At 40.7% G+C, this 19,291-nt stretch overlaps 2 protein-coding genes across 2 annotated transcripts in view; one reads left to right on the top strand and one right to left on the bottom strand.

Annotated features, from left to right (window-relative positions):
* Positions 1 to 16,536, top strand: part of HOOK1 (hook microtubule tethering protein 1) — a 90,759-nt gene extending 74,223 nt beyond the window's left edge. The window contains exon 24 of the transcript XR_012379453.1: positions 15,244 to 16,536. The gene's annotated coding sequence lies outside the window, so the exon portion shown is untranslated. The remainder of the gene's footprint in view (positions 1 to 15,243) is intronic.
* CYP2J2 (cytochrome P450 family 2 subfamily J member 2) overlaps positions 1 to 19,291 on the bottom strand; it is a 34,759-nt gene that overhangs the window by 532 nt on the left and 14,936 nt on the right. The window contains 5 exon segments of the mRNA XM_025871915.2: positions 6,026 to 6,088; positions 6,091 to 6,163; positions 11,970 to 12,157; positions 14,538 to 14,679; positions 16,715 to 16,891. Of these exon segments, the coding sequence (XP_025727700.2) occupies positions 6,026 to 6,088; positions 6,091 to 6,163; positions 11,970 to 12,157; positions 14,538 to 14,679; positions 16,715 to 16,891 (643 nt within the window).

The following is a 19,291-nucleotide window of genomic DNA, read 5'->3' as shown; positions in this document are numbered from 1 at the left end:
ATAAGACAAGTCATCTTCCCAACTGGTGTGGGTGCCCAGCCTGGGACCGACATCTTCAACTTCTTACAAAATCTAAGCAGAAGAAGGGGCTGGTAGGCCCCATAGCTTTATGTACAGAGGCTCATTTAATCTGACAATTACCCAGGCCAAAGTGTAAGTCTGGACTCGAAAACGCCAATGCTTTCAGGGGTCAGACAGCTGACCCTCAGACAGCTACACCCTACAGGGTGTAGGACAAAAGATGAGGGAGGCCTGGGTTGACCTCAAAAGTGGATGTATAGCTGAAAGGCTTTTCAAAATCAATCAGCAAACAACAACATTAGCCAGCAAAACAAAAAACTCTGTGTTGATTGATTTTTTTCATTCCTTAAAACTGTAGGAAAGTATAAGCCAATAAATGTCAGAGCAGGGTTTCTAAAATGCAAGATTGCTTTCCCTTATTGTCATGTTTTCCTCCCTAATGACTGCGGATCTCACGGCCATGGATGGCTCTCTGCATTGGAATTATCTCAGGCTCTCTGCTTGAATAGTCTTACACAGAGCGGTCCTTCCCCCAGTGGGGCCCTTGCTGCATCCGTTTGCCCACAGTTGGCACCATCCTAGCCACATTCCACTCCCTGTTAGGGAGGAACTGGAGGCAGAAGGGACATCCAATTTGAATCCTCCCACTTTCTAGCCAAGTGATTTGGGCATCAGGGGAAGTGTGTGTGTGTGTGTGTGTGTGTGTGTGTGTGTGTGTGTGTGAGCATGTGTTTAAAATGGGAACCTTATTTTAGGGGCGCCTGGGTGGCTCAGTCAGTTAAGTGTTTGACTCCTGATTTTGGCTCAGGTCATGATCTCAGGGTCATGAGATAGAGTTCGGTGTTGGGCTCTGTGCTGGGCGTGGAGTCTGCTTAAGATTCTCTCTCTCTCCCTCTGTCCCCTACTCCTTAAAAAAAAAAACCTAAAAATAAAATGGGAACCTTATTTTATATATTGTGTGGGCTACACACTGAATCCAAATAGACCAAAGAATTTAATAACTTAAATAGCAAAACAAAGTATTTTAACACATTACTTGGATAATAATAAACATTCTAGCTGTAAAATAGCTTAGCATTAAGTTCATCTAGTTAATTCTCAAAAAATGGAAGAATAAAATTTAAGACTACCTTTAAATAAAATGTTTTCAGTGGCAGCATTACTAAAATAGCTTTCTGTATATTATAGTTCTTTACTGTGATACTTTCCATATCATGCATTTTATTCTGAAATACTTTCAAAGTACAGAAGACTTGTAAGAATAATACATAGAACTTGTTTCTTCCGAGTTATTTATTTGAAAGTACATTGTCTACATTACCTATGAAATCTTTAGTATGTATTTCCTAAAAGCAAGGACACTCTCTAACATAACTACAGTATAACCACCAATTCAGGAAAACAATGATGCATTACCATCATTTCGCCCCCGAGATCCTCAATCAGGTTTTACCAGTTGTCCCAATAATGCCCTTTATTGGAAAAGGACCAGTTGAGTATCAACTGTTTGCATTTGGCTGTCATGCAAGTGACTCCTCAGCTTCCATGACTGGCATTTTTTTTTTTTTAACTGAGCTTTTCATTTTAATTCCATACAGTTTTATATTAGTTTCAGATGTACAATATAGTGATTCAACAATTCTATACATTACTCGGTACTCATCACACAAATGTACTCCGTAATCCCCATCAACTGTTTCACCCATCTGCCCCCCACCCCCTGGTAGCCATGAGTTTGTTCTCTTTAGTTAAGAGTCTGTTTCTTGGTTTGCTTCTCTCTTTTTTTTTGTTTGCTCATTTGTTTTGTTTCTTAAATTCCACATATGAGTGAAATCATATGGTATTTGTCTCTCTCTAACCTATTTCACTTAGCATAATACTCTCTAGCTACATCCATGCTGTTGTAAATGGCAAGATTCCATTCTTTTATATGGCTGAATACTATTCCATTGTGTGTGTGTTTGTGTGTGTGTATCCACACCAGGTCTATATGACTGGCTTTTTTGAAGATGACAAATTACTTGATAAATGCCTCTCATGTTTCCTCATGATTAGATTCAGGTTGGGGGGTCATGCATTTCTGATAGGAATAGCACCAAGGGGCACCTGGGTGGCTCAGTTGGTTAAGCGACTGCCTTTGGCTCAGGTCATGATCCTGGAGTCCCAGGATCGAGTCCCACATCGGGCTCCCTGCTCAGCAGGGAGTCTGCTTCTCCCTCTGACCCTCTTCCCTCTCGTGCTCTCTCTCTCATTCTCTCTCTCTCAAATAAATAAATAAATCTTAAAAAAAAAAAAAAAGAAAAGAATAGCACCAAAGTGAGGCTGTGTTCTCATTTCATCCTATTGGGTGGTCCAGAATTTTGATTTGTCCCATTTTTGGTGATGTTAACTTTGATCACTTGATTAAGGTGGTGTTTACCAAATTCTCCCCTATAAGATGATTCTTTTTCTCTTTGTAACTAATAAATACTTTAAGACTATGTTAATAAACCATTCCTCGTAGACCTTTCATCCACTAGTTTCCATTGCTATTTCTTGGCTAAATTATTTATTACTCTGATGGTTGCCAAATCGTGAGCTTTAAAATTCTGTCATTCCTTCCACATCTTTTAGCTAGAATTCTACTAAAGGAAATGCTTTCCCTCATCCCCATTTTCCCACTCATTTATTTATATCAGTATGAGTTCAGAGATTCCTATTTTTATTCAGAGGGTTATAATTTGTTATTATTATTCGTTTTGATGCTCAAGATGTTCCAGATTTGGCCATTAGATGACCATTCAAGCTGGTATTTCCTTAACTTTTGGGCACAACAGTGTGTTTCAGGATCATCTTATACTTTCCCTTCCCCAACCCTAGAATTAGCCATCTTTCTAGAAGTCCCAAGTTCCTTTTAGTGGGTAATGATATCTAGAAACCAAGATCTGGGCATTTGACATGCTTGTTGATATCAGGGTAGTGTTGCTCTCAGTGAATCAGTGGCTAGAGCTGGGGAATCTGTATGTATATAATGTGAGGATATATTTAAATTATATATATGCATCCATGTGTACGTCTATATTTATTTCTATACCTACCTACCTATCAGAAATCTGAGTTCATATTGATAACCTCTGATTCCAATTCAACACCACAGAGTTCATTTTATCTTCTCTCTTTCCCTATTTGTAACTTCCTCCCATTATTGTCAGTGGGTTTACTTATTGGATCAGTATCCCTTGTATATAACTTCTCTCTCATCGCTGCCACAGCCGACCTGTGCAGACCCCACCTCATCTCACTTGTGCTCTGACACCTGCTCTAGGCTTCTGTTATCCCCTCCCTTGCAACAACCTCCCACAGTTTCACTACCACCATCTCTTTTGTGTGTGTGTGTTTGTGATAACTTACTTTCTCCTTAAGTAATACGTATTCACCGGCAGACATTTGTTTTTTAAATGCGTGAAAAAGAAAAGTATAAAGAAGACAATAAAAAATGTAAAAGATGGTTGTAATTCCAGACAAGAGCCCTTGTTAACATTCTGACATATTTCCTCACTGTCCTTGTGGGGATTCCCCTGGACACTGTAACTGGTATAATTCTCTGTAGTTAATTCTGTGTGCTGCATGTGTTACTTTGTATTTTCCCTTGTAATTAAATACTCTTGAAAACTCACTAATGTATACATGCCTCCATTTTGTCCTTTGCCTATAAGGGGCTGTTGAGGAAGTAAAATTAGGTAACACTTGCAGAAGTGTTTAGTAAACGTGTTGCACAATTATGCTGCTATTACTTTTTGGGGGGCCTCTGTTTCCTACCAGCGTGTGTCTCATTCATTTCCGTTCCCTCCGTCTTTATCTCTTTACCCATCACACATAGCACGATGAGGAAATTTGTTAAAATGGTACCTAGTTGGCTGTCCTGTAAATACTAAGATTCTCCTAGAAGAATCCATGTTATGATGACAAAACTGGACCCAGAGAGTCAGGAACCAGGGTTAAAGTACTGGTTCCATCAGTAACCAGCTGTGGGTAGTGAGCAAATTCATCTTACAGAGCTAAATTTTTCCCACCTGTCAAATCCATGCAATAATCTCTCTTCGAACTGATTCATGTGGCCGGCTGGGTAATGATACCAAGAAGATGACAAGTAGGAATTTACTTTTCAAAGCATGAAAATGAGGACTACTTGCTTTCTAAGCTTCCACCTGGATCACAGGAAACTGGTATCTTCTTGGTACTCCCACCACCTGGCTATCACCATCTAACAAGGTCAATTCTTCCATTGGTAAAATGAGAGATGACCTAGGTGTTCCTCTATGACCAAATGATTGTATTTGAAAAATAAGGAACCCAACTCTTGCCTTTCATAAAGCTGCCTGCTGCTATATCAGGTCAACCTGGAAGGACTTCAGTGAGGAAAAGAAAATATAAATTTGCAATAATAGCTTCACAATATGCCCTGGCTATGCAGAAGTAGTGATTTCACACATGGTCATCTTTTCCCAAGAAAAAAGAAGGAGCCGTCCATATCTCATTCTTTCAGGGAGGCTGTCTTCAGAAGGTGCTAGACCAAGAACAAGGAGAAGTGACTGTGTTCCAAAGATGGGAGTCGGGTGGGAAAAAAACAGTGTGTTGACATTGTCTTAACTCATTGGATTTTTTAGATTTCTATTTCTTCTATTTAATCCTCATTCTGTCACACCTCCTGTGGGAATCCCCAAATTGTATGCCTTCTTTGAATTTCATTCTTCTCAATCACAGAGATAAGACTGCAAAAACAACTCCATTTTCCCTCTTCTCCTCGTGCGCACATCATTTGCAATGTGACTTCATACCCTTTCCCACCAAAAATTATAGTATTTTCCCCTCCCTTAATTGGGTCTGACCTTATGACTTGCACTGGCCAACAGAATGCAGTGGAAGTGATAGAATGTCAGTTTGCAGCCTGAGCCTTAAGAGACATTGTGTGTTTCCATTCTGTCTCTTGGGATCTTAACACTAACGTGTAAACAAACCAGACTAGTTTGCTAGAGGATGAGCGAGAACGTGGAAAGCTTTGTTGTTCCAGCTGGGGTCATCCTAGATCAGCTTTTCAACCAGCTGACCTCCTAAACACATAAACAAGCCCAGCTAAGACCAGCAGAGCTACCTGTAGCTGAACTATAGACTTGTAAGCAATGATAGTGCTCTACGCCACTGAGTTTGTGGACTACCTGTTATGCATGCATATGCTAACTGATGCCTATGGAACGAATTCTGAATCAAAGTGAAAGGGCCTTTAAGTGGGAAGATGAGTTACATTCTGGTTGTGGTAAAGAGAGCAGTGGACTAGAAGTATAAAGCCTTGAGTCTGAGGCCCTGTTCTGCCAATTCCTTGAGCGCAGGATCTTGGATAAGAAACAACTCTCTTATTCTTAGTTTCCTTATATTAAGAATGGAAATAACTGATCACTTTCCTGTCTAATTATTAATAACTGGGTTGCTGCAAAGATTAAATGAGATAATGTGCTTGCAAATGAAGTCTGTAATTAAGAGGGTATGATAAAATTCTCAATAGCAAAGCACCAGTGAGGCAAGAATAATTACAATCCTTGAAATATATGGCTGGGACTTGGTACTGAAATTCAAAACTTGAAGCTACTGCAGACAGAAGACTGAAAGGTATTCCTACATCTCATAGCAGCTTTCCTATTATGAAGGGACTTGTCCAGTGTGAACAATGATGACATAGAATGAAGTGAAGGTAAAACAAAGAAGATCTAATCAGAATCAGCCCAGATACACTCAGGGCGGGTGTGCTCCTCGGGCTTCAGGTCATCAAATTCCAGTTCCTCCCCTTCTGAGCCTTAGAGTCATCAGCAAAATGATAGTGGATCAGACAACCAATCTATATTTATTTTTAAGTTAATGATAAGCAGACTATCATGTATTCCACAGTGTGGGCTCTGTGTAGCTTGTGTAGCAGGGAGAAGACCAGGGGGAGGGACTCTGGATTCTGACACGCCTATTAGTTAGAACTCACCTACTGAGAAAGGCAGAAAGGTTTCCTTTTCCTTAAACTGTCCATTCTCCAGAAAATGCTCCGATTGAACGTGTCAGGGGTGGCCCATTCTGCAGGGTCCCTGTGCAGTGCAGTCAGATTGGTCAGGATCATGGTCCCCTAGAGAAGGCAGCAAAGACTCAGGCAAGGCTTGACCCACACAACACACCTACTCAGAAGAGTGGCAGTTCCCTGACCCCTAGGCCAGTGCCTGACCACACCCCACTCCAACTCACTGTCTTCTTAGCCCAATCCCCTACCCACCCACCCAGGCGCCTGCTCTTTGTGATGGGACAGCTTAAAATGATGGGCTTGCAGGGATTTGACCAGGGAAATGTAGCTTCCGTTGACTGCAGAATGGGTCTCTCCACAGGGACATATCCACATGAAGGAGAGAATAACACGACAGCTGGCTAGTCAGTACCGTTGTACCAGAACCCACCCAGCTGCTCCGTGAAGTGATAACTATGGCAGCTGTACCCAGGTAAAAGATCTCTCATCCCTCTCATTCCTCTCTTCTGCTCCCATTCTCTTCCCTCCAGGGTCTGGTATACTCCCTAGGAGGTTGAATAATAGAATCAGGTACCTCAGTGAAAGGAACCACTGTCCATCCAGGTGTGTAGAAAGAAACCCAGCAGTCCCCCATATTGTCTCCCTTTCCCTCTTTCTGCCTTCATCCAATCCTTCAGTGAGGCTGCTCAATTTTTCTTTAAATGTCTCTTGATTCTGTCACCTCCATTCTACGTCCACCCCGCCTCTTGGTCCAGGCTACCAGCTGCCTTGCCTATCCTCCTGCAAGAGCTGCCAACTGGGCCCACAACCTCTCGCCTTTCAATCTGCTCCACACTTCAAAAGCAGGGTGAGGTTTGAATATGATTTACTGATGCCACACCCATCCACCCCCCCACAAGTTGAATACTGAACTTTCAATAGCTTCCCACCACCTTTAGGGGAGAGACCCATCCCCTGAAACCCCATCTAGACCACTCTCCTTCTGCCTGTACTCACACTACAGGGGCCTGCTTTCAGCTTCTCAAAAATGCTATGTTTCCGCTCATCCCCAGGCCTTTTTACAAGCCGTTCACCTTGCCTGGAATGCCCTTCTTCTCTACTCTGTCACTGAGCTAATTCTCCATCACCCTTCAATCCGTAGCTCAAACAACACTTCCCTCTGGAAGCCCTCTCCGACCACTCCTGCTCCTCCTCCCCATTCCAACTGGCCTATGTCTTTATGGAAACCAGCAAGTTCTCCCAGCTGAGCCTTTATCATGGTTTGTGACTATATACTTGCATGATTATTTTATTCAGAGTTGTTTTCCCAGATGGGGGCGTTTTATATGCTTAATGGACATTTATTAAATTAATAAAGAACTGCTATTTTGAGCACTTTCTATACTAAACACTACATGAATGATCTCATTTTATCTCCACCTGTGAAGAAGTTTACAGATAAATAAATCAAAGCTCTGAGACATTAAGTGACATGCCCAGAGTCGTGCAGTGGGAGGAGATAGAGTAATGATTAGTACAAGGTCTAGTTCATTTCAGAGCCATGGCTCCTTGCCTCTACAAGATACAGTCAGTTAGATATCTCAGTTCCCAGGGTCTTTATTAAAGTTAATAGTAAAAATCAGTGGTAGAATGAGTCTGTTGAGCTAAATGAATTGCTGGAAAAGTGCAAACAGCACCTGTGAAATAATTTAGACCTCAGCCTTCACCCACAAGATGTCAATCAGTAAGAAAACAGTGAATGGGAACAGCTGTAGGAATAGGTATAGAATGGGTAAACCCCTCTGGTTCTGCCTGTTGAGAGAGACTCCAGGTAAGACACACACAGAGGGACCTAGACAAATTGGAATTGATCCACAGAGGCTGACCAAGGCCTTGAAAAAGAAAAGGAACTGTAAATGTGCAATGTGCAGAGAGGACCCTAGGGGGCAGAGGAGAGCTGTCTGCCGAGATCTTAAGACTGGTGGGCCTCTTGAGACGAGATTGGGCGCGTTCAGGGTGGTATGGCCGCAGACGGTGGGCCTCTTGAGAACAAAATTTCCTTTGTGAGGAAACTGAATCAGTAATCAAAAATCTCCCAACAAACAAGAGTCAAGGGCAGAATGGTCTCCCAGCAGAATTCTACCAAACATTTAAAGAAGAATTAATACCCATTCTTCTGAAACTTTTTCAAAAAATAGAAATTTTTTGAACTCATTCTATGAAGCCAGGATTACCTTGATCCCAAAACCAGATAAAGACCACAATAAAAAGGAGAATTACAGACCAATATCCCTGATGAACATGGATGCAAAAATTCTCACCAAGATACTAGTAATAGGATCCAACAGTACATTAAAAGGATTATTCACCACGACGAAGTTGGATTTATTCCTGGGCTGCAAGGGGGGTTCAACATCTGCAAATCAATCAGTGTGATACACCACATTAATAAAAGAAAGGACAAGAGCCACGAGATCCTCTCAATAGATGCAGAAAAAAACATTTGACAAAATACAGCATCCTTTCTTGATAAAAACTCTCTGCCATGTAGGGATAGAGGGAACATACCTTAATAGCATAAAAGCCATATACGAAAAACCCACAGCAAACATCCTCAAGGGGGAAGATCTGAGAGCTTTCCTCTAAGATCAGGGACACGACAGGGATGTCCACTCTCACTACTACTGTTCAACATAGTACTGGAAGTCCTACCCTCAGCAATCAGACAACAAAAAGAAATAAAAGGCAGGGCGCCTGGATGGCTCAGTCGTTAAGCGTCTGCTTTTGGCTCAGGTCATGATCCCAGGGTCCTGGGATCAAGCCCCGCATTGGGCTCCCTGCTCTGCAGGAAGCCTGCTTCTCCCTCTCCCACTGCTCCTGCTTGTGTTCCCTCTCTCGCTGTGTCTCTCTTTGTCAAATAAATAAATAAAATCTTAAAAAAAATAAATAAAAGGCATCCAAATCAGCAAAGAATAAGTCAAACTTTCACTCTTCACAGATGACATGTAACTTTATGTAGAAAACCCAAACAACTCTACCCCAAAATTGCTAGAACTGATATAGGAATTCAGCAAAGTCATAGGATATAAAATCAATGCACAGAAGTCAGTTGCCTTTCTATACACTAACAATGAGGCAGAAGAAAGAGAAATCAAGGATTCGATCCCATTTACAATTGCACCAAAACCCATAACTTCCCTTGGAATAAACCTTACCAAAGAGGTAAAGGATCTGTACTCTGAAAACTGTAGAACACTTATGAAAGAAATCAAGGAAGACACAAAGAAATGGAAAAACATTCCATGCTCATGGATTAGAAGAACAAATATTGTTAAAATGTCTATGCTACCCAAAGCAATCTACACATTCAATGCAATACCTATCAAAATGCCATCAGCACTTTTCACAGGGCTGGAACAAACAATCCTAAAATTTGTATGGAACCAGAAAAGACCCCGAATAGCCAGAGGAATGTTGAAAAGAAAAGCAAACCTGGGGGCATCACAATGTCAGACTTCCAGCTCTATTACAAAGCTGTAATCATCAAGACAGTGTGGTACTGGCACAAAAACAGACACATAGATCAATGGAACAGAATAGAGAACCCAGAAATGGACCTCAACTCTGTGGTCAACCAAGCTTTGACAAAGCAGGAAAGAATGTTCAATGGAAAAAGGACAGTCTCTTCAATAAATGTACTGGGAAAATTGGACAGCCACATGCAGAAGAATGACACTGGACCATTTTCTTACACCATACACAAAGATAAACTCAAAATGGATGAAAGACCTAAATGTGAGACACAAATCCATGAAAATCCTAGAGGAGAACATAGGTAGCAACCTCTTTGACCTCAGAGGCAGCAAGGCAAGGGAAACAAAAGCAAAAATGAACTACGGGACTTTATCAAGATAAAAACTTTGTGCAACAAAGGAAACAGTCAACAAAACTAAATGGCAGCCTACAGAATGGGAGAAGATATTCGCAAATGTCTTATCAGATAAAGATTAACCCAAAATCTATAAAGAACTTATCAAACTTAACAGCCAAAGAACAAATAATCCAATCAAGAGATGGGCAGAAGACATGAACAGACATTTCTCCAAAGAAGACATACAATTGGCCAACAGACACATGTAAAAATGCTTAACATCACTAAGCATCAGGGAAATACAGATCAAAACCACAATGAGATACCACCTCACACCAGTCAGAATGGCTAAAATGAACAACTCAGGAAACAACAGATGTTCATGAGGATGCGGAGAAAGGAGAACCCTCTTACACTGTTGGTGGGAGTGCAAGCTGGTGCAACCACTCTGGAAAACAGTATGGAAATTCCTTAAAAAGTTGAAAGAGCTACCCTATGACCCAGCAATTGTACTGCTTGATATTTATACAAACGATACAAACCTAGTGATTTGAAGGGGCACATGCACCCCAATGTTTATAGCAGCCATGTCCACAATAGCCAAAATATGGAAAGAGCCCAGATGTTGATCAACAGATGAATGGATAAGATGTGGTATATTATAAACAACAGAATATTACTCAGTCATCAAAAAGAATAACATCTTGCCATTTGCAACAATGTGGATGGAACTAGAGGGTATTATGCTAAGTGAAATAAGTCAGTCAGAGAAAGACAAACATCATATGATTTCACTCATGTGGAATTCATGAAGCAAAACTGATGAACATAGGGGAAGGGAAGGAAAAATAAGATGAAAATAAAGAGGGAGGCAAACCATAAGAGATGGTAAACTCTAGGAAATAAACAGGGCTGCTGGAGGGGTGGGGGGTGGGGGGATGGGGTAATTGGGTGATGGACATTAAGGAGGGCACTTGATGTGTAATGAGCATTGGGTGTTATATGCAACTGATGAATCACTAAATTCTACCCCTGGAACTAGTACTACAGTATATTTTAACTTAATTGAATTTAAATAAGTAATTTAAAAAAAAGAATTTCCTTTGTGAGGACAGGAATTTAACAGAGACCAACTGAAAACAATTGCAGAGAGACTCTTTTAACGTGCCAGTAAAGCAACTCCTGTGGAGAGAACATGGTGCAGTACAGAAAAGATGAGCCTGGGAAACAAAATAGATCTGCTTCTGGAACTCAACTCTTGTCACTTTGTAGCTGAGCTATCTTATGCAAGCTTAATCACTCCTGAGCCTTGACCTCCAAATTTATGAAATGGAAATAACATTTATTCTCAGGACTGATTCAGACCTTTTGAAAGAACCTATGGAGTCCATGGCACATACTCCTTGCTTAATAAGCATTGGTTCCCTTCTCTCATTTTCAAATAATTAATATTGCACACACCTGTTGGTTTCCCTTGTGTGATAGTCCCACTACAGGGTTGTAGGTAAAAGCTGGAAAAATACTTGTGGGGAATAGCATGCTAGAAACACCAGCCTTAATGTGATATTGGCCTAAGTAGTCTCAAATGTTCCTTCATATTTTAATATTCTATAACCCCATGATTATGAAGCAGAATTTTCCAGGTCTGGCAGGTCCCTAGTGCTGTGAGAAGCTCCACCCTGGCAAAGTAAAGGGCCCTGTGGCAAAGTCTGACTGAGAACAGCTGCTTGCTGTAGCCCCACAAAGATCCATAATGTACATCACATGGTTAAAAAAAAAAACAAAACTGAGACATCCCACAGCAAAGAAAAGCCAGTCTTTGCCTAAACATATTTGACCAAGGAATCCTCCTTCCCCTCCATAATACCTATTAATGTCTAGTTCAATTAATGTTCCAAAGACCACAAATAGGGAAAAAAGCTAATATTATCTCAGGTGTAATATATCTCTCTTCCCATTTAAGTGATTCCCTAGGACAAGAGTCATGGGTCACCCTTTCAGTTCAGAGTTTCTACTATCTAAAAAGATGGGCTTGAAGATCTGAGGCTGGGAGTCCCTGGTTACCTTAGGCAGGTAGTATCCAGCAAACGTGGTATCACCTGTCACTTCCCTGGGCACATTCGGGGGGATGATGTTTCCCATTCTCTGCACCTCATGAATGACGGCTTTGGTATAGGGCACGGACTCTCGAGCGGCTATACTTGGCAGCTGTGACTGGCCAATCACCCTGTCAATCTCAGCGTGGACTTTTTCTGGAAAAGAAAGTTCTATTATTCTATTATTCCACAACCTTCCTTAAGCCTGATTAAGCTGAAGAATGGAATAATCAGGATCAAAGTGGCAAAAAAAAAAAAAAAAAAGGCTAAACCTATAGCAGGCACTATAGACTGGTTTCTCAGGAGGTATTTCAGAGTGAAAAGTGGACCTGGGTTTTAGACATATCTGGTTGCGAACTCTTGCTCTGAAACATTACTCCTGAAAGTTAAACTCTTTAAGCCTCAGTTTTCTCTTATTAGTGAGGATAATCTACATTCCTCTTACGTCTTGAGATTTACATGAACTGATTTAGGTGAGCACCCAACAAATCAAAGAAATTTCTAATTGTGCCCCAATATACCTCTTTTCCTCTTTTGTTCTACAATAATAGAGATTTTAGCTGTATACCCGGTTGCCCAGCTACAGATTACATTTCCCAGATTCCCTTGTGACTAAGTATGACCATGTGACTAAGTTCTGGTCAACAGATTATCTGTAGAAGGGATGTTTAATACTTAAAACATGTTCTTAAAGGAAGGGTGTGCGTTTCTTTCTTCTTCCCTTCCTACTCGTGGAAAGGCAGCCCTTGAGGTGAGCCATCTTTGAGCTTGCAAACAAGGGCATCATTCTAGACACAACAGAGCAACATATTGGAAGGAGCTTAGAACCCAAAGGGCTCTGCAGAGTCCAGCTTAGGTTTCTTAACTTTAGAGAGAAATAGAGGAGAATTTTTTTTTACTGGCCATTTAAAACATTTTTAAAATTGTGGTAAAACATACATGACACAAAATTTACCATGGTAACCATATTTAAGCATACTGTTTAATGATGTTATATATATATTCACATTGTGCAACCAATCTCCAGAACTTTTTATCTTGAAAAACTGAAACTGTACATCCTTTAAACCATAACTTCTCATTTTCTCCTACCCCAAGCCCTTGGAAACCAACATTCTACTTTCTGTTTCTATGAATTTGTCTACTCTAGAAATCTCATATAAATGGAATTATACAGTATATGTCTTTTTGTGACTGTATTATTTAACTTAGCATAATGTCCTCAAGGTTCATCCATGTTAGAGCATGCGTCAGAATTTACTTCCTGTTTAAGGCTGAATAATATTCCACGGTATTCCATATTTTGTTTATCCATTCTTCCATTGATGGAAGTTGCTATGAAGATGGGTATAAACATCTGTAATTTTAAGCTCTTCTTATTTTAGAGACCCTGTTACAGAAGCCAAATCTGTATTCTAAAATGAGGTAGCTTTTCAACTTTTTAGAAAATGTAATTCATAGTTCCGAAAGCATTTTACCTCATGATTCAAGACACATAAACATAAATATACACACATATAAAACATACTTCTATTTATAATTATGGAAAGAAATAAAGTTTCATGAACAAACTTACCCTTAGTTCATGGGAAGTACTCTGATATTTTCTCTTCTATTTTTATTTTAGGAAAAAATGTTGGTCTTGATCTACTAAATTGATTTTATGTCCCATTAATAAACTGTTACCCACAGTTTGAAAAATTGTATCCTAATATCCCATCTCTCATATGCTCAAACTGTTCTGGATCCTAGAGGAAAAAAAAAAGATTATAACAGTCACTGTCTTTGAATGGACAACAGTCTTTGGGGAAGACATACAAATAATGTACAATCAGTACAGTAGTGGAGGTATGTTAGGTCATCTCTAGAGGAGGAAAATAATCCAAATAATAAAGTCATCTTCAGAGGAAGGAGTTTCCTACAAGCATGGGGGGACATCTTAGAGGAGGTTGTATTTGAGCAGATTCTTCAAGTGCACCTGGTGACTGACCATGTAGATAAATTGGGGAACTATGCAATTGGTAGAGGGAGGAGCAGGCCTGATGGCAGAGGCATAAATAAGGACAGTGGAAAGGAAACAACATGTAATTTAGTGAGACCACTATGCAGGATGGGTGGAGCTGAGGCTGGACAGACAGAAGGAGGCACATCAGAAAGCATGATATGCCAGACTAAGGAGTTTGAACATTATCCACAGGGCAACGAAAGACATTACTTAAAAGGATGGAAGGCTGTAACTAGATTTCATGTAAGAATATAAGTCTTTTCCTGGAACTCACCACAATGTCAATTGACTTCATTGTTTCCCCTCTAGACTCTGAGTTTCTGAGGGCAGGGACTCTGTTATATTGGTATGATGTGAACCCATCAGAATCCTAACAGAAAAACCGAAGAAGGTACCCGTTAAGTCCACATCACTTCATGACTGTCCTATCTTTTCATTCTACCACACTATCTTCTAGCCCCAACTTGGGGGCAGTATGCTCCAGGAGGCACCATTCTGTCCTGGCCCAGGCACACTCACTGATGTGCTCACCTGGGATTTCTGGGTTGAGGGCCAAGTAAAGCAGACCCCAGTGCAGTGTCGTTGAAGTTGTCTCGGTTCCAGCAAAGAAGAGGTCCAGGGTGCTATAGATGAGGTTTTCTTCATGGAAACTTGAAGTAGCATTGCCCCTATTCTAGAAAGCACAATGTTTACTGGTTTATTCAGTTGGTTCTTGGTTGCTACAATACACAGGGGCTTCATCCTAGGGCGAGAACTTGGAACAAAAGATCCTCAGGAAAAATATCTTTCCCTTTGGCCATCTTAAGAGGTAGAGGCTTGTTACAGCGATATCACTAGCATCCTCCTGCCCCAAGTAGTGGAAGCTTTTGTTAGCTTTGGTGGGTGAAAAATCAAGACAGTTCTTTAGTTTATGCTTAAATTTAGGAGAATCTATTAGTACAGTGGAAAGAGAAACAGTTTGGTAGAAAGACAGGCCTGGACTCCAGTGTTAGCTACGTCGTTCACTATCTGCATGACCTACGGCAAGTCACTTAATCTCTCTGCACCTCAGTTTCCTGTTTCAGAAAATAGAAATGAAATACGCATGCCCTTTAAGATGGCATTATGAGTTACATGAGATGTAAAGAGCACGTTACAAATACTCAACACATGTTTGTACTGATACCAGGAAGAATAAACTGAATTCCTCTTATGTAAAACAATTTTCATATCTCCCTGTTAATCTCTTCCTTTCTAGGTGAAACCACTCTGATTCCATCAACCATTCCTCACAGCACTCCATCATCTTTATCACCTTCCCCTGGAAGCTTCAGTTTGTCAACAGTCCTCTCAATGCGTGGCCCCCATACCTGCACAACATTTAGCAAGTGAAGTCTCTTCCTCTGTGGAGAGATCAATGCTTCTACTAATGTTATCCAATACAGTGAAATAAAAGAGGGGATGGATAGAAATCCACCATCCTGTCAATTCCAAGAGGAGGCTCAACTAATCTGATGAAAGATTATGACACTGACACTGATGCATGGATGTATATTGACCACAGGGGTACTGTGCTAAAGGCTATATACAACCAATTTGGCTTTTCCCAGCACCTTTCCAATAATGTTGGAAAGTGGATGGTAGGAAGATCAGGGAGGAAAGGAAAAGTTCCTCTCGGGCCCCTAAGCCTGAACTCTGGCATTCAAATCAGCATTTTCTTGTGTTCTGTGCTGGGGGTTGAGGGAAGGGGCAGGCAACTGGGCACAGGTCCAACTAAAAATGAAAGAGTCCTTTGAAGCTCATTTGTTAGTTTTCCTTTTGTATATAGCTCCTTCAGATACAGGTAAAGGGCAGAGAACAGAAGATGAACAGGCAGTATTTGGACATCCCCAAGGCCTCAAGCCAAATACCATTCAACCCTTGTCTTTTTTTTTTTTAACTTATTTTTTTTTATTTAAATTCAATTAGTCAACATCTAGTGTATTATTAGTTTCAGATGTAGAGTTCAGTTATTTATCCATTGCATATAACACCCAGTGCCCATCAACCCCTATCTTTATTTCTACTTACCTTGTCAATCCTGAGTTAATGCTGCTCCTATACTCTATGAAATGCTGCCTCTATTTTGACTCCCCTGTGATAAACTAAATAATGACCCACCAAGATGTCCATATCTTAATCTCTGAAACCCGTGGATATCACCTTATATGGCAAAAGGGACTTTGTAGGTATGAGTAAGAATCTTGATGTGGGAAGATTATTCTGGATAATTCAAAGTAATTACAAGAGTCTTTATAAGAGGGAGGCAAGGGGGTCATAAAGAGAAGATGTAAAGATGAAAGCAGAGAAAATGCTACATACTGGCTTTGAAGATGGAAAAAGGGGCCATAAGCCAAGGCAGCCTCTAAAGGAAAAATCAAGGAAACAGATTCTTTCTTAGAGTCTCCAGAAGGAACCAGCCCTGCCAACACCTTGATTTTAGCCCAGTGAAACTGATTTCGGATTTGGGACCTCCAGAACTGTAAGAGAATAAATCTGTGTTGTTTGGAAACCCCAGGTTTGTGGTAATTTATTACGGCAGCAATGGGACACTAGTATACCCCCATTTGCTCTTTAAGAACAAAGAAACAGGGGCACCTGGGTGGCTCAGTTGTAAAGCGTCTGCCTTTGGCTCAGGTCATGATTTAAAAAAAAAAGAAAGAACAAAGGAACAACTTTTGTTCCCTTACCTTTTCCATTTCCCTGAGGTAAGCGTCAATAAAATCTCTTGGTTCAGCAGGATTCCAGTCTCTCCTGTGGTTTTCAGTCATATGAGCAATGAACAATTTCAGTTTCTCCCAGTTGCTAAAGAGTGTTTGATGAGGTCCAGGAAGAAATTTCATAATCCATGGACAGATGTTGTAGAGCTAATTGAGGAAAAACAAAACACTCATAGAGACAATTGGATGCCCGTTTTTCAAGACAAAATAATCGATATTCTCTATCTTTCATTTACTTGCTCTTAAGCCTTGGATAGCCTTGACTCTTCTCTCCTGCTAGCAAAGCATTTCAGCACTCCATCCACAGTGTATCCAGTTTCACACCACATCTCACCCCCCAGCCGTGTTGTCCCCTAGTACAAACCAGCAGCATTTCTTACCTGGAGGCTGTGATAGCCTCCATCAGCTTCACTGATTCCATTCTTAACCCACTCCCAGTCTGTTTTCCACAGAGCTGCCCGGGGCATCATTTAATAGTTTAATCAGCTCATTTCACTCCTTGGCTCTCAATCCTCCAATGACTTTCTATGACTCTCAGACAAAGCTCTGCATCATTCTCCTGACAAACAAGCTCTGCATGCACCAGCTCCCCACCCCACACCTGTCACCTCCTTTGCTATTACTCCCCGCCATCTTAATCTCTCTCACTCACCCACAGGCCTCTGTGATGACATCAAGGATGTTCTTGTTTGGGCCTTTGCATTTGCTATTCCTTCTCCCTAGAATGCTCTTCCTCTGAAATCTGTATAACTCCAGCCCTTCATTTCATTAAAGTGCTGCTCAAATGTCACCACCTTGGTGTGGTCTTAACCTGATGATCCTATAAGGACCCCTGCCACCCTCTCTCCATTCCTTTCATTTTCCTTCATGGTAATTACCACTAATATATGTGTGTGTGTAAGATATATATATATATATGTCTTATGTATATGTATTTGCCCTGCTATGATGCAATCCTCATGTAGGTAAGACATATTTTACTGAAATAAAGTATTTTTAAAAATATCTTCTCTAATAATATCTGGTAGAAAGAAGCATGACATAATGGAAAGTCACCTAGACTTAAAATGAGACAGATACAGGTCTGTTAGCTCTGCTGTTTTCTAGCTATAATAGTTTGGTGGTGGTGGTGGTGGTGATGATGATGATGATGATGATGATACAATTTGTTGCTTCTTAGTTTAACTAGCTGCCAATGGGGCTCTGGGATTATTCCGGTGACTGAATGACATGAGATCCATACAGCACCTAGCACAGAGCCAGTGGACCACTATCTGGATTTGCTTACACACTCCCATATCTGCTTGTACACACCATGATGCTTCATTTCATCTTTAAAGGGGTTTTTGGTAAAAATTAACTGAGATAAAGAATGTATATTTGTCCATTGAGATGCTTGGGACTCCAAGAAATGCTTAATAACCTTACCTTACTGCCCCTTCTTACGCTCTCAGGAATTACTTTTCCCTGGGGAAAATCAGCTGGGTACCCACTGAACTCTCATGACTTCCTGTCTTAATAGGGCTGAAGAACATGGAATTATTGAATTGGTAATTACTGTGACTAGAGATGAGAACAAGGAATTCAAAAATACCTCTGACAATAATCATAATAATAATAGCTCACATTCATTACACCCTTTAAATGTGCCAGGACTCACGCTAACTGGTTTATTGGTTTTGATGCGATGGGTCCATAAAGTTCCAGGCAAAGATGCTTGTCAGGAATAAATAAAAATAAATCCACTTCTAGATACTAGGGAGGTGGCACTAATAGGGCCACTCTTCCCATAGAAGTGTCTTCCAAATCCAGGAAAGTGGTTGAGACACCAAGAAATAGTGGAGTTTCTGACAGACTCACAGGCCCAGCGGGACAAAATGGAGAGCAGGGTCCACCAAAGGAAGGGGTGAAGTTTGAACCCCAAAGGTCTATACCCTATGGAATAGGAAGATTGATAATGTCAAGTGTGGATGTGGGCATGTAAGCAGTGTAACTGCTTTTAAACCTTTAGGCGTCTTTTGTGTCCAGGTATAAATTCAAGAGAAATGAGTGGGCATGTCCACAGATGAACAACTGTACAAGAATGTTCATGGCAGCTATTCATAACATCCCAAACTGGAAACAACCCAAATGTTCATCAATAGAGAATAGAGCAACAAACAGTGGCGTAGTCATACAATGAAATACTGTTCAGAATTTCAAAAAGAAAGGAGCAACTGACACAGATAAATCTGTGGATAATCTGCTGAGGGAGAAGCCAATCGCAGAAGAGTGCTTCTGGGGCAGCAGAGTGGCTGGGTTAAGGAAGGACACAGAGGAGCGGGGCTCAAGGGCAACGGCAACATCGTGCTTTTAGACGAAACAACACGGGTGTCTAGGTGTATGGCATGTCAAGTTTTACACTTCTCATGCATGTTAGAAATGTTCTTTGTATGTAGTAAATATCCAATAATATTATCAAAAAACACTAAAGTCAACAGATTGATTTTAAATAGGTTTGAGTTGAAGTCAATTGTAAAAGGTGATACTTCAGCTTAAACAAAAAAA

The sequence above is a fragment of the Callorhinus ursinus genome, unplaced genomic scaffold (assembly GCF_003265705.2).
Source record: "Callorhinus ursinus isolate GAN/ISIS: 27379988/994484 unplaced genomic scaffold, GSC_fseal_2.0 scaffold9, whole genome shotgun sequence".
In the NCBI taxonomy this organism is placed as follows: domain Eukaryota; kingdom Metazoa; phylum Chordata; class Mammalia; order Carnivora; family Otariidae; genus Callorhinus; species Callorhinus ursinus.
This window is presented reverse-complemented; position numbering and strand designations above follow the sequence as displayed.